Raw genomic sequence first — 14509 nt, forward strand, 5'->3', positions numbered from 1 at the left:
TGTGGTTTACTAGCATTTGGGGTTTGATTGTTTAAGATGAATAACATAAGGCATTTAATAACCTTATAGTAATGGTATCAATATTTTTAGATTTGTATTAATTTTAAAAATCAGAGTTAATATTCTGTTTACTGGGTGAACTCTGCATCTTCTCTCTGCCTTTGTAGTGGGCTAAAACAATCAGAAGCGGAATCTTGCTTTATCAACATAGCACGGACCCTCGACTTCTATGGAGTGGAGCTGCACAGTGGTAGGGTAGGTACCCTCAGCATGGTGTAGTTCAAAAGTTATTTTAATTTTAATTTCTGAACATCTGAAAGCTTCTTTGAAACTATCTCTTTTCCAGTATAATAAAAAGACCTTTTTTTTTTTTTTTAAAGATACCTGAAAGGTTTATAAAGTAATATTGAGTTTTGCTGGTTATTTATCCACTTGGTTTTTTTCATGTTTGCTGTCATACTTGAAGACTTTTTACTTTTGGGGGGGTCACAGGGGTTAGAAACAAGTAATTTTTGTAAGACCATCTCATGGTTAAAGAGGTGAAAAATGTAGAGAGTTCCATTTTCCAAGTGGCTCTTTAATGAGCCAGGGTTTCTACTATTTAATCTCAATGCTGCTCAAATTAGAGCTAATTATGTACTCAAATATGATAGTTTTCTATTATGATGGCATGATTATGAAAATCAAGTATTTTGAATTGGTTGTGACTTTTTAAGTAAAATTGATTAATATCTATCATCTGCTGAGCTGTTTCTAACTGCCAGACACAGTAGCTTATTTATTTCCCACTGTAATGCCATGAGGTAAGTGTTGTCATTACCTCCATTTTATAGATGGGGAAACTGATACTCAGGGACTTATCAGAGGTCATGTAGCACAAGTAATGGCTTCAGTGTGTGACCCCAGCACTGTCTAATTGGCATCTGACCTTTACATTTTCTCCCTGTAATTGGCCCACATCATGTCCAGAGGAAGCAAATATTGGTTGAACACCTAGTCCATACTAGCCATTGTTCCAGATGCTTTCATATGTGACCATAAGGTCTCATTTAAAGATTATAGCAACCTTGGGAAATGTGTTCTAATCACCCCATTTTACAGGTGAGAAAACTGAGGCTCAGGGAAGTTGAGTAAATTACCAAAGTTTACATTTAAATAATATTTTTGCAATTCATAGAAACACTTTCATTTCTTTTGTCTTACTTCAGTCCCCTAACTGTGCAGTGTACAGGATATAACATAGGTAATAAAGTAGGAAAAAGATACGGATCTTACAAAACATCAACTTTGGGACTTGACTTAATTTTTATTCCACTTGCAAATACTGTTTTGTCTGGTAGAATGTTGTGGAGCCCTTTCTTCAGTGGTGAAGTGGGCTTTACATCTGCCTGAGTTGATCTGTGCTCCCTCCACCCCCACGATCTCATGAAGGTCCTGAGGCCAGTTGATTACCTGTCTGCCTGACACCCCCGTGGTATCAGAGGGAGTTGGGTTACCCTTGGCTATGCTGCATCAACCAAAACCCCCTGAAAATCAATAACTTGATATCACAGAACTTATTTCTCAGTAGTTCAAAGGCTATATGGGTCCTGGTGGCTCTCCAGGGCAGCCCTCCTCCATGCAGTGATTTGGCAGCCTAGGCTGCTTCTGTCTGGTGGCTTCACCATCTTCACATGTGGCCTCATGCTTGTCCCAAGGGAAGAGGAGGTTGGAGGGCTGCACACCAGCTCTTAAATGATTCGGCCCGGAGGGGACTCATCACTTCTGCTCGTTGTTCATCAGCCAAGACTAATCATACCGTCCTGCTCCACAAGCTGGGAGGTTTGGAGATGCGCACGGGAATTCAGCGAACAGTAACTGTCCATGCTACCGTGATGACCACAGAACCAGGAGATTTGAGACCCACGTCACTGGCCCACCCAAAGCATTCATTTATTTCCTTATTCTGCACTTGATTTTTATTTTGTGTGCTAATTTTCTGTCCCACCTGCTTAATACTTCCCTATATTCTGATCCCAAGTATCATGTTTAATGCAACCCTGGTTTTCAATTTGCCAGTTTGGTTTTGCTTTAAGCATGTGATTTCAGTTGGGTGCCCAATAGTGATTACTCTCTGGACTTTCCACAACAGTATCAGCAGTGTTTTCTTCGGCCAGTTTCTCCAACTCCCCATGTTCACATCACTGTTCATAAATGATTTGTCCCACTGTCTCTTGAGAGGTGAAGGGGATGAACGTTTTTTATACCTACCGCATGCCAATACGTTCTTATATTCTCTAAGTTCAGCTTGATAAAACTCTTAGAGGTGGGTTCGACAATCCTTATGGTACAAAAGGAAAAACTGAGGCCAGTAGCCCAAACCAACACAGCTAGTAAGTGGCAAACCTAAGGTTCACATCCAGTGGTAACTCTGCCCCTTCTTTAAAATTACGAGTATCTGATTGGGTAAATAGGGATATAGATGACTCAAGGGAAGGAACTGTTTATTTTAAAATTTTCATTCTCAAATGGATTTAAAACATCTTGTAGTCGCTGTATCTTCCTTTTATTATCTTCATTATCTATGGCAATGCCTAGCACATGGGCTCTTAATAAATGTTGACTATATTGGACTTATAAGCCATATTTTATTTTTCATTGGGTTTAGAATCAGCAGTTCTACACTTCATATTAATAGCTAAAGCCTCTTCAGTGATGGGAGTTGAGATTTGTTTAAAGCTGTGCGGGGCACGAGGCTTTTCTGATTTTAATATGGTGTCTGATACTAATTATTGAAAATGTAAAGGCAAATGTTCATTTCTATGATTCTGTGGAATGAATGAGCTTGCCTGGTGGTAACTTTGTAAACTGGCAGAACCCAGGTGTTGCTGTCAGGCAATGTATTTTCACCTTAGAAGAATTTGGTGCTAAGTACTTGGATCTTAAGTATCTGTTAAGAGGAGATTTTTGCCTGTTTTCTGTAATTTTCCTTTTGGAGCTTATATGTAGTGCTATTTATAAAAGCGTGGGTGCTTGAGTTACCAGAGGGCATAAGCATGACAGTAACACGCTGTGAATCTGAGATCTTCCTTCTTACAGGATCTGCACAATTTAGATCTAATGATTGGAATTGCTTCCGTGGGCATCGCTGTGTACCGAAAATATATTTGCACAAGTTTCTATCCTTGGTAAGTGCAAACCGGTTCTAATTATTTTCTGAATCATGCTTTAAAAATATGCTGAACAAAAGTAATGATAACTCTAATTTTAAACTTTTATTTCTAAAGAAGGGACAGAGACTTTCTCCCAAGTTTTTACCTCTGACCTGTACAATTAATCCAGATTCAGTACTTGGGAAAATTGGTTTGGTTTTTATCAGCATCCCCTTCTTCCCCAGTCACCCTATGGTTTGGGATACCGTGTGAAACCTGGATAAAACAACACAAGGCAGGTTTTGGAGTTAAGGAATCCTTCCTGGGCGGCACATTAGCCAGGATTCAGAGAACTTCCTCTGGGCAAGAGCTGTATTTTCAGGGAAGTTCCTTAGTTACTAATTGAAGTTTTATCAAGTGCCCAGTTCTGGTCTAAAAACTCAGAGGGGATCCAGCAGACTTGAATCCTCACAAATCTGAGAAAGGCAGTGCAGTCCCCACTGTTCAGAAGGCTCCATGGTGGAGGACTTAAGAGCACAAGCTCAGATCCTGGCTCCAAGCATTCCTGGTTTGAATGATCTTGAGCACTTAAGCGCTGTCTCCCAGCCTCAGTTTCCTCATCTGAAAGCTGGGTATAATGATACGTACTTTTCAGGACTACTGCAAGGCTTAGTAGAGGGGCTGCTTGTAAAGCTTTAAGTATAAAAAAGGCTGTTAATGGTGGCTATAATTGTGTTACTATGCAAACAAGAGAGAGGCTACTTGACACACGGCTGTTAAGTTTGCGAAGCAGCTGGGATGCAGACCCAGGTCTGTCTGTCCTCCTTTTGCTGCTCCACACTGCCCTCAGCTGTCTTCCCCAGGTATGCACCAGCTCTAGCGGAGCTGCAGTATCACAAAAGCAGCTGACAGCAAAGAGAGCGCATTGCCCATGGTCCTTGTTATTTAAGAGCTACATCATAAACCAGGGGCCCGGATGTGATACTCAGCTTCAGTCAACTACTTAGTGTTTGGCCGAAGTGATGGGGCCACCATCCTTTCTGCGCCGAAGCAAAGTCTAGGAAGCCGAGAGCCCCCAGCCATCACGATCGTGGACTAGAGAACACACGCCAAGAGGCGCCAGCTGCGACCTGGCTGCTCCCTGATGTGCTGCTTTTGTGTTGTGTTCTACTTTTTTTGCAGGGTGAACATTCTAAAAATTTCTTTCAAAAGGAAAAAATTCTTTATACATCAGCGACGAAAACAGGTGAGTTGTACCTATGCTTGCTTTGGTTCTTGTGTTTTTAGCCAATTCAGCTCTTAGTCCTTCAGCAGGTGAAGGAATTTGTCGTACGTGTTAACAGGGAAGAAAGAGCATTGCAAACAGTGGAAAGAAAGTGGGCCTCAGGGACCGGAGGGCCCCGCAGTTTTCTGTGTAATTCATTCTGCTTATCTGGCTGAGGAAGTCACTTGCTTTGGAGTCAGAGACATTGGGTTCAGATCCTAGCTCTTCCACTCACCAGTTGGGCGGGTTACTTAACCTCCTCTAGTCTGAGTTACCTTGTTTACAGGAACGCAACAATGCCCAGTTCTCAGGGAATCATCAGATTTAGATAGAATTGCCATTGGTCAAAGCACCTGGCCGAGCCCACTGCAGAGTAGCAAGAAAAGTCAGCAAGGTCAGTTCCTTCCCTTGATGTGTTTAAAATGCACGGTGGCCTTGCGTATATGTCTCATAGGAGGAGTCCACAGCTCTCCAGATAACTCAGTTTGGTTTTCCACATGGAGAAGAGCAACTTAGAGGTGACAGAACCCACAGCTAGTGAAGTGGAGGAGCTGGAATTTGAACCGGTCGTTACGAATCTGAGATGCCTGCTCTTCCCACGACACCACACTCTGTCTTGTTAGGCTGCATATTTTTCACTTACTGTCACTACGTCATTTCCCAATTTACCAAAGATAACATGTTCCTAAAATGGCTCCACATCACAATGAACTCTTAGGACTGAGAGCACTAAAGCTCAGAGAAAACTAGGACTAGAATCTGGGTCTCCCGAGCCCCAGATGCAAAATTCAAGGTGCCGTAAAAATGCACAGGATGGTAATTTAACATGAGAACAGAAAACCTGAACTCAGGTAGAATGGAGATAGAGCAAATGATCAAAATGATTATTATAAGCAAGCACTAGATCTAACTCTCTTTGTGGAAAGCAAATAGAGAAACCCAAAGCATTATAAGATTCCTGTCATTTGATAGGTGAAAGATGATTTCTTCAGGGGAGAGATTTTTCCCAGAGCTAAATTTTGAAAGAATGTATCAGACAGCCCTTATCTGGATGCTCCAAATATATCCGACCTAGAAATGTAGGCAGGTGTGAAATGAAAGCGTTCATGAAAGACCACAGGTGATGATAAAGAGTAGACCCTGGTCATCTTTATTACCACGTTCATAAAGATGGTTAACAAATCCTGCTGTTGAATATTCTTAGAACCCTGTTTTTGTGGCCTAAGGAATTTTGAAACCAGTTTTCTGCTGTCCATCGTCTCTTACTTGATAACCACCGATGTGGGCATAAAATGCTTGAGACCCTGCTCCTACATCTGTGTAGATGAAATCTCTACTGTGTTTTTCCTCCCAGACTGAATCCAGGGAACACATAGTGGCCTTCAACATGTTAAATTACCGATCTTGCAAAAACTTATGGAAATCCTGTGTCGAGCACCATACATTCTTTCAGGCAAAGAAGCTACTACCTCAGGAAAAGAATGTTCTGTCTCAGTACTGGACTCTGGGCTCTAGGAACCCCAAAAAGTGAGTATGCTTTAGGGACAGTCTCCACGCTAGGCTGAGAAATAAACATGTCCTGGTCACCCCTGGGGAGTAAACATCCTCGGGGGAGGGACGTCTTTGCCCAGGGGCCCCAGGCCCTGGGGCCAGAGCTGCTGGTGGATCTAGAACCATGGGTGAAAGTCTGCTGGGGCCGCAGTGTGTCTTTCCACACACGCAGGCACTTCTCCTATTCCTGTCACTCGCTTCTGCCCGCTCAACTCTTAACACTCAGAGCCCCCCAAGCAGCCAGCATTGGAACAGCTCTGTCATGTCACACCCAGGGAAGCACAAGGCTGTGACTCAGGGTCATCTTGGTGCCATTAAGACAGCCTCTCCCACTGAACATTAATTCCATAAGATGCTCTATAATAATGAATGAGCAGAAATAAAGATTTCCAGAGTCAGGTGACTTTGGCATATACTACATCCAGCAATCACAAGATAGTAACAGTAATAATTATATAGTTGACGATTACTGAGTGCTTACTTTGTTCCATGCACATACTTCATTATACTTCATTCTTTTTTTTTTATATGTTTAATTCTTACAGCAATTCCATGTGTGCTATTATCCGTAGGAATGATATTCAAAATAATGACTAGAAAATAAATCTATAAATTTCAAACTTTTAGATTACAGTATATTCTCATGCAGTTTATATTTTTGTATATGTTTTTATTCTAAGATGTAGAATACAAGATGTATTATAAATACTTGCCTTTTAAATATAAGATGTAGCAGAAATTCCATATCAAATTATTTTCTAAATTGGTTGGAAAAGTTATTTTTGTGATTTTTATTTTAATTGATGTGGCTCTTACTAAAAATGGTGCCCCTGTCTGAGCCATTATCTGATATGTGGGACTGTATCAGACTATTCCAGTGACTTTCCTATTACATGGTAATCAGTGGATAGTTTTCTCAATTGAATAAGTAGTAAATGTCTGTTAGTATCAGTGATAGTATTGATATTTATGGTGCTAAATGCTCTCTCTAAGCTTCTGATGATCCAAGAGCAAATATATTTTCCAAGTTTTTGGCTTCTAATACTGTCCAGTATTTTTACACATTCAATAGCTCTATTTCTGAACATGCCATAAACATAACTTGTTGGAATGTAGCATTTACTTTAGTTGGACTTAATCCTCTTGGTGAGCTGAGAAGTGGCATTGAGAGCAACTAAAAGCTTGGACTGTCTTACGGAAGGCTGGGTTCAAATCTGATCTACATCAGTTTTAATTTAATTTGCTTCTTCAGTTTCTTCATCTGTAAAATGCAGACAACACGGAGGATTTTTTTTTTTTTTTTTTGGCTCTCCATTGTGGCAGAAAAAACTACCCCTGTTTTGGTGGCTTAAAGCAGTAACCATTTTATTATCTCTCAAGATCTTGTGGGTCAGGCATTCGGGAAGGGTGTGGCTGGATGATCCTTCCTCTCCATGCAGTATGTAGACTAGGGTTTCTCAGTGAGTTGCAGCTGGTGGCCGGGCTGGGCTGAGGGTCCGGGCCCACTTCTCTCCCACACCGGGTGCCTTGATGGGAGATTAGAAGGCTGGACTCATCTGGACCCCTGCCCTCTCTGTGTGTTCTCAGGGCCTCTCACAGGGTAGTTGGATTTCTTACACAGAGGCTCAGGACTGCAAGAGCCTAAGGCAGAGGTGGCCGGTCATCTTAAAGGCTGGGCCCATACCTGGCACAGCTACTCTTGGTCAAAGCAGTCACAGGCCAGCCTGGGTTCAAGAGTCAGAGAACTTGCAGCCATTTTTAATCTGCCACTAGGGATCACTTGGGACATGGTGGGTGGCTCAGTGGCCACAGGTCAGCAGTTCTTGACCACCAATACCAGCTTCAGCATACTGGCAAATCTCATCTCTCATTCTCTCCATTTCATAGATGGAGAAACTGAGGCTTAGGTTACGTGATTTGCCCAACCCCTAGAGATACCGTTATACATTTGCATATTGGGCCCTCTGAAAGCTTCCATGTAAAAGAAACTTGTTTGGTATTTTCCAAGCTTATGGGACAATGGAACACTTCTTTTTCCAAAGAGTACCTATTAATAACCTGTGACGCATACTTTGGGGAGCTGCTACATTAAACCTTTGAATCATCCAACTTGCTCCCCTCATTCCGATGCTGTGCTCTCAATCAACGGTAATTTGGTTTGTGATGTAGATTCTCGTGGTGACGCTGCTGTGAGCGTTTTGATCAGGGTGACAACCGTATTTCTCATTGAAAATTAGTTCATTGATATTCTAGAGGGTGTGCTTCGTGTTACCTATGTTCTTTTGGTTTTTCTGTCCTGTTTTTTGTTGGGTTGCTGGTTGTGAAATGTTTTAATGAGACATTAAAACATCGTTTAAAATTTAGAAATGCCAGAACTGAGTTTCCCCGAAACTGGCTTCAAACTCCATCCTCTCAAATAATTCATTCTCTGAGGGGTCTAGAGAGCTGAGATTTAAATTCTCTAGGTATAAATAAAATTTGAAAGTAACCTTCAGGGTGGCACATTCAGAGAACATGGCCTGAAACTCTGCTGTCTAAGCATATTTCCTCAGGTCTGCTCTTAAAGAGTTCTGAGTGATTTACAGTGACGGTCTCTGCCAGCTAGGAAGACAGAGAACACTGGGAAGGATGGTTAATGTTTGTACTCATGCCAGTGTGAGTAAAGTGAGAATTCCTTGAAGTTACTTGAACTGTATTTCAATGTTAATCCTGAAATTCCTTCTATCTGGTAAGGCTTGGTTATATTCTGAAAGCAGTTTTGTTGCTTGAAATAGTAAGGACAAGAAAATATTTTTTCACCCGAAGAGAAGAAATAACATAAGGAAAAGCTAGGACAGAAAGGAATCTCTTCTGACCCGTGTACCTCCACTCCTGGTAACCTCTGCTGGGGTCATCAAGGTGTTAACCAGTTATGCGTCAGGGAGGGAGTGTGTGTAGACCTGTTTCACTTATGCTGTCACTTCTTTCTCATTGAATATGTCAGTGTTGAAAGTGAACCTACATCTGGTTTTTCAGGTCTGTAAATAACCAGTATTGCAAAAAAGTGATTGGAGGGATGGTCTGGAACCCGGCCATGCAGAGATCTTTATCAGTGGAACAATTAGAAACCAAGAGTCTACCGTCTCGGTCTCCACCTATTACTCCCAACTGGTATGTCTTCCTTTTTTGGTATTACCCACCAGTAAACACTTTACTTCTTTTAAAACCTCAATAAAAATAAAAACCTAACTACAGGTGGCCTATGGTCAGAGTTTACATTTGCATGTTTGACTGTTGCAGAAGTAACTATTTTTGTGAAATGCGCAAGTCTAGCTAAACATTTTCTTTAGTGTATGAGGCTGGGATGTTCTTTTTTAAAAACTTATTTGGTCTAAATAAATTTGAGCACTGCAGCTTACTGAAATGCTGCTCTTGAAATTAGCACATTCAGATTTTGAGAAGTCCTGTGATAAAGAAGCATGTTTAACTTTATATAATCTCACGTTTCCCATTAATATCAAACAAAATAAACTTTGAGAAAACATAGTAAAGGTATGTAATACAACTGATGTAAGGACGTGTGACCCTCTGCAACAGTAGCAAATGCACATAGGAAAGTAGCCTGCCAACTTTTAAGATGATGGACTCAGCTTAAAAAGAAGGAAGTGGCAGTTTGGCAAAGTGGGAAGGGCACTGGGTTTGTAACTGGAAGACCCGGACTCAGATTTTGACTCTCCTGTTCGTTAGCAAGTTTGTTTACCTCTCTGGTCTCAGTCTTTCCATCTGTAAAGGGATTGAATGACATAATGTACAAGTGCTTTGTAAGCTATACAAAAAGGATCAGGTAGAATGATTGTTATTGTTGTTTTTGTTATAGTTGTTATTGTTATTTTATTATAATGTTCCTCAAAGACATCAGGCCATTTTGTGAATGCCTTCAAAACAGCCAGGTGTCATCAGAAGGGGAAACCAAGCCAGGAACATTGCCCCAGCTCCACCCTGAAATAAGGGTATGGCTTTCTGTTCATTTCATGATAGGGTGCACCTGTAAATTAATTCTCAAGGAGTGAGCTACCAGGACTAAGGAACATTCTAACATGCAGGCAAAAAAAGGAGCTGTTGTGCAGGGCCGCTGGGTAAGGGCCCTCCTCTGGGGCCTAATGCTCTGGGCAGGGATGGTGATGGTGTTTAGTGTTGGAAATCATAACATGACTGAGTAGATTGGTTCTTGGTTTCCTAGATTTAGGCACTCATCCCATAGTAGTAAATTTATGCTATAAAGTAGCAGCTTAATTTGTCTGAAAGTCTCTTAGGCAGCCGTGCCAGGGCCCCAGAGCAGGGGTCAGGACAGCATCCAGGAGAACAGCTGGAGTTGGTGTTGCCACGCCAGTGGACCGTAGCTCTTACTGCTATTTATAGGTCCTCTTCTGAGGAATCACAAACCTTTCTACTCTGCTTTGGACACAGTGTTATTGATTATCCGGGCCCAAGGGGATTGCAAATAGTGGAGGCTCTGACAGTCCCAAGGAGAAATGGCTAACAAAGAAGCGGAAGATGGAAAAACAGGGAAAATGAAATTTAGAAAGCTCAGCAGCCTGGGATCACCCACTGCAGGAGCCGATGCCCAGGTGCTGCCCCAGGTGTCACCCCAGGCATCCTGGGAACATTGCTTCATTTGATTCATTTTCAGGAGCCAGGTAGGTACAACTGAGGCTCAGAGAGGTGGTGTGACTTGCCTCATGTCACACAGCTACTGCTGCTATTGGAGTGACAGGGCGGTGCTGGGGCTATGCCCATCTAATACCACATAAGAGATATATTTTAAAAAGCAAACATTTCTTCTTGGATCAAGTGAGATTCGCATGAGGGGATGTAGTTGAAATAAGTCTGCCGAAAAAGTTACTTTAGCTTCTAAACCCTTATTTATACCATACAAATGAATCAGAAAAATTGTCTGATGAGCAGTCAATAAAGCCTGTTTACACATTGCGAGCTTGAGTCCTCCTGGAAAAATAACTCCCCCTACATCAACGCTCAACAGCTTCCCAAAGAGCAAAAACCAGTCTCATCTGCCTGTTTATAAAGCTGAGGAGCTGAACCACTGGGCTAAGAATATCTGGGACCATGTGGCCCTTGGTGGGTTCTAGTGTAGTAATGGGTTAACTGGCTCTTAAGTTCCAACAGCATCAGCAAAGGCATCCTTAGAAGGGTCAGAGCACAAAGTTAGATCACTGATGTCTGATAAAATTCCTAAGTAGAATCTGCTTTCAGCACTTCACACTGAACCTTTCCCCACCAGGCGAAGTCCTCGACTCCGGCACGAAATCCGAAAGCCACGACACTCTTCCGCAGACAACCTTGTGAACGAAATGACATACATCACTGAAACTGAAGATGTGTTTTACACCTACAAGGGCTCCCTGTCCCCTAAAGACAGCGATTCTGAGATTTCTCAGAACCGAAGCCCACACCGAGAGTAAGAAACTTGTGTTCCTCTCTTTCTTTGCGTCTGCTTGTTTGGGCTGTTGAGGAATTTGCTCAGGCCCGATGGCCATTTAAGAGGAGGCAAGGGCTGGAGCCTGCAGCCAGCTCCCCGGGGTGCTCTCTGCCAGGCCAAGCATCATCATGCTCTCCCTTCCCTGACAGGAAGACAAGCTGTGTGCCTGGGGTCAAGAGCTTGCCCTGCTTTTTGTCAGCAACAGTGACATACTGTCCACACGCTTGTTAGCTCTCCTGAATAGTGTTCTCGCCAGTTCATGAGCAAAGCCCAGTTTAAGCCATTTCATACTCCAGAGGTTGTAGACATGTTAACTATAGTAGTATTTCACTAGATTGTCAGAGTTTGACCACTGCAGGATTCCGCATCACTGGAGATGTGCTTATTTTCTAGCTGTCCACAGAAAGCCTTCTCAGAACCACATTATGTCCTCAGGTTTTTGTTCTTTTTGTTTTTAATGAATAGTCAGTATAAAGAAAAAACATTCGGAGAACATCTCTGATTTTCTTTGTTAAATTTTTATCAAGGACAGTGTGCATCAAATTCTTTTATGTCCCCACTTTCCTTTTTTAATGTGACAAACTTCCTTCACATTTCAAGGTCAGGAGAAAATATGTCTCTCCTAAAATACTGGCTTGAGTCCTTTTATTATTCAGTAAGATAATATCTAATTCAGTAGTTCCCTGTTTGACTTGATTACCAGGGAGCTCAGAGCTGCATGTCAGGCCCAATTGCATTCGCTTCCCATAGCTCAGGTTTCTGATCTAGTCCCTACTCTTCCTTCCTTGCCTTATTAATGGGTCTTATTTTTTCTCTTGTTTTAATGAATTCACTGTTCTACCATATCTGCACATTTTAGAGTGAGCTATCTCAAATCATTTTTTGAAGTGGACAAGACATAGATCGTAAATTAAATGACATAAAGTATTATAGGAATGTATCATCTATTAGGAAGTCAACCATGGTCATGGAGTATCCATTCAGTTAAGTCCCATGCTGTGCCCAAAATATAGAAACATATAACGCTTCCCCTAATAGCAAAGGATTAGCAAGAAGGCACTTCAGTTAATCTGTAAATTTTTACCACTCTAGCTACTAGGATTAAAGCATTAAATGCATCCCGATTGTACTCTAGGCATCACAGGTGAATCACAGATCTCACATCACCCTTAAGTGTGAGGTTGCTACCTCTCTGCTGTCCCTGACCACAGCAAACATAGCTTCCAGCTTATCTGTGTTCTTAACACCTCTGATTAAATAATCGTCTGGTCATTATTTCCTTGTGACCTGAGCTTGGATGATGCTTTTGTTGAAATGATCACTGTCTCTTGCTCCAACTTGCAGCCTCGTTGAGGTTACAGTGGAAGGGTGTAAGTTCCTTTGCGTGACGCTGGTTTTGCAATTCTAGGTCTACAAGGGCAGGAGTGCAGGCATGCATGACTTGAGCCAGTCTGAGTCTGCCAGGGGCTGTGTTGCTTTGGTAAAAGGAGAAGGAGGGTTTAGGGAACTGACCAAGGGCTCTGGGATGCCCAGTCACACCCTTCGTGTCAGATCCTCCTGCTGTGGTTTGCAAATCCATCATAGAATTGTGGAGCTTCTGGACCTTCCCTGTCCAATACAGTAGCCACTAGTCACATGTGGCTATTCAGATTGAAATTATTTAAAATAAAATAAAATGTAAGTTCAGTTCCTCAGTCACACAAGCCTCATCGCAAGTGCTAAAGAACCACATAGGTAGTGGCTACCATATTGGGCAGCACAGATACAGTACATTTCCTGGTGCTGGGTGGAGGAGAGATGAATTCTGTCCAGTGGTATATGGACGTCTCAAAGGGCTACGCTCATTGCCGAGTCCTGCACCACACTTTGTACACCCTTTGCTGCTCATTGAGGGAATGTGAAGGTGAATTAGACAAGCCTTTGCTTTCAGGGACCTCCAGGCCAGCTGGGCAAATAGCACATTATCAGCCTTCATCATCACACTATGGGGCTCTGTCACTTTGGTGAAAGGAGAAGAGAGTTTGGGCAAATGTGGGTTCTGAGAAGCCTGATTACAGATCTTAGGTCAGATCTTCCTTCTGTGGTCTATAATTCCATCTTCCTTCCCCAACATGGAATTAGAGCATCTAGACCTTCACAGGCCAATACAGCCACACACAGGTGGCTATTTAAGTTTATTAAAACTCAACTGAGAATTCACTTCCTCAAGCCCAGTTCGATTTAAGTAATTTCTAGCCCTACTCACCCCTAGGCATTGCACTTCGGTTCTTCCTGAAACTCCTCCGTGAGACATACAAAGGTGTATCATCCTGGAGCACTTTTTATTTTGCAGCGAAATGTTACAAGTAGCAAATAATGGTGATCCAAGAGCAGCCTTCCTTGCCATGGCTTTGCCAGGTGAGCCAACAGTAGATGACTCACAGAATCGAGTTAGCGGCTGTGCTTTGCAAGTGGGGCGAACAGTTGAAAAAGTTCAGCCCCTAGCACCTCACTTAAGTAGGGGACCCCCTTCCTGCTGTCAGGAAGCCACCTTCTGCTGGGTCTTCAGAGGCAGCTGGCCCCCCTGAGAGTCTGGTGGTCCTCCATTGCCCAAGGCAAGAAGGGAAGGTTAGTCTGTACTTGGAGAAAAAACTGCGGTGGTGTCTTCAGTGAGTACAGTCATCCCTCGGTACCCAAGGGGGATTGGTTCTAGGACCCTCACAGATACCAGAATCCATGGATACTCAAGTCTGTCACATAAAATGGCTAAGTATGGTTGGCCCTTCGTATCCCCGGATTTAATTCGATCTGTGCTTGGTTGTATCCATGGATACCCAGGGTTGGCTACAGTATTTTCAAAATGTTTAAGAAACACTGGACATGCTTTATACAGCACATTAGTGTGTTAAGAGGCAAAAGGAAGTATCCTGTCGGAAATCAGATGAATAACATCACAGACAGCAAGGAGAGTTCCTTTTAGAAAGAAGAATGAAGTGTAATGTTCTGTACCCATGTAAACAAGAGGAAGAAAGAGAGAAAGGAAGAAAAAAGAGCGGTTCGACTTTGGCTCTAAACCTAGTGGTGCAGTTCAGACTCAACATCATCCTA

At 42.4% G+C, this 14509-nt stretch overlaps 1 protein-coding gene across 3 annotated transcripts in view; it reads left to right on the forward strand.

Annotated features, from left to right (window-relative positions):
- PTPN3 (protein tyrosine phosphatase non-receptor type 3) overlaps positions 1–14509 on the forward strand; it is a 109251-nt gene that overhangs the window by 58390 nt on the left and 36352 nt on the right. For all 3 annotated transcript variants that reach the window (XM_068552088.1, XM_068552090.1, XM_068552089.1), the window contains exons 9-14: positions 168–255; positions 3079–3167; positions 4314–4377; positions 5750–5922; positions 8962–9096; positions 11225–11401. In XM_068552088.1, the coding sequence (XP_068408189.1) occupies positions 168–255; positions 3079–3167; positions 4314–4377; positions 5750–5922; positions 8962–9096; positions 11225–11401 (726 nt within the window). The remainder of the gene's footprint in view (positions 1–167; positions 256–3078; positions 3168–4313; positions 4378–5749; positions 5923–8961; positions 9097–11224; positions 11402–14509) is intronic.

Source organism: Eschrichtius robustus, chromosome 10 (genome assembly GCF_028021215.1).
Source record: "Eschrichtius robustus isolate mEscRob2 chromosome 10, mEscRob2.pri, whole genome shotgun sequence".
NCBI lineage: Eukaryota > Metazoa > Chordata > Mammalia > Artiodactyla > Eschrichtiidae > Eschrichtius > Eschrichtius robustus.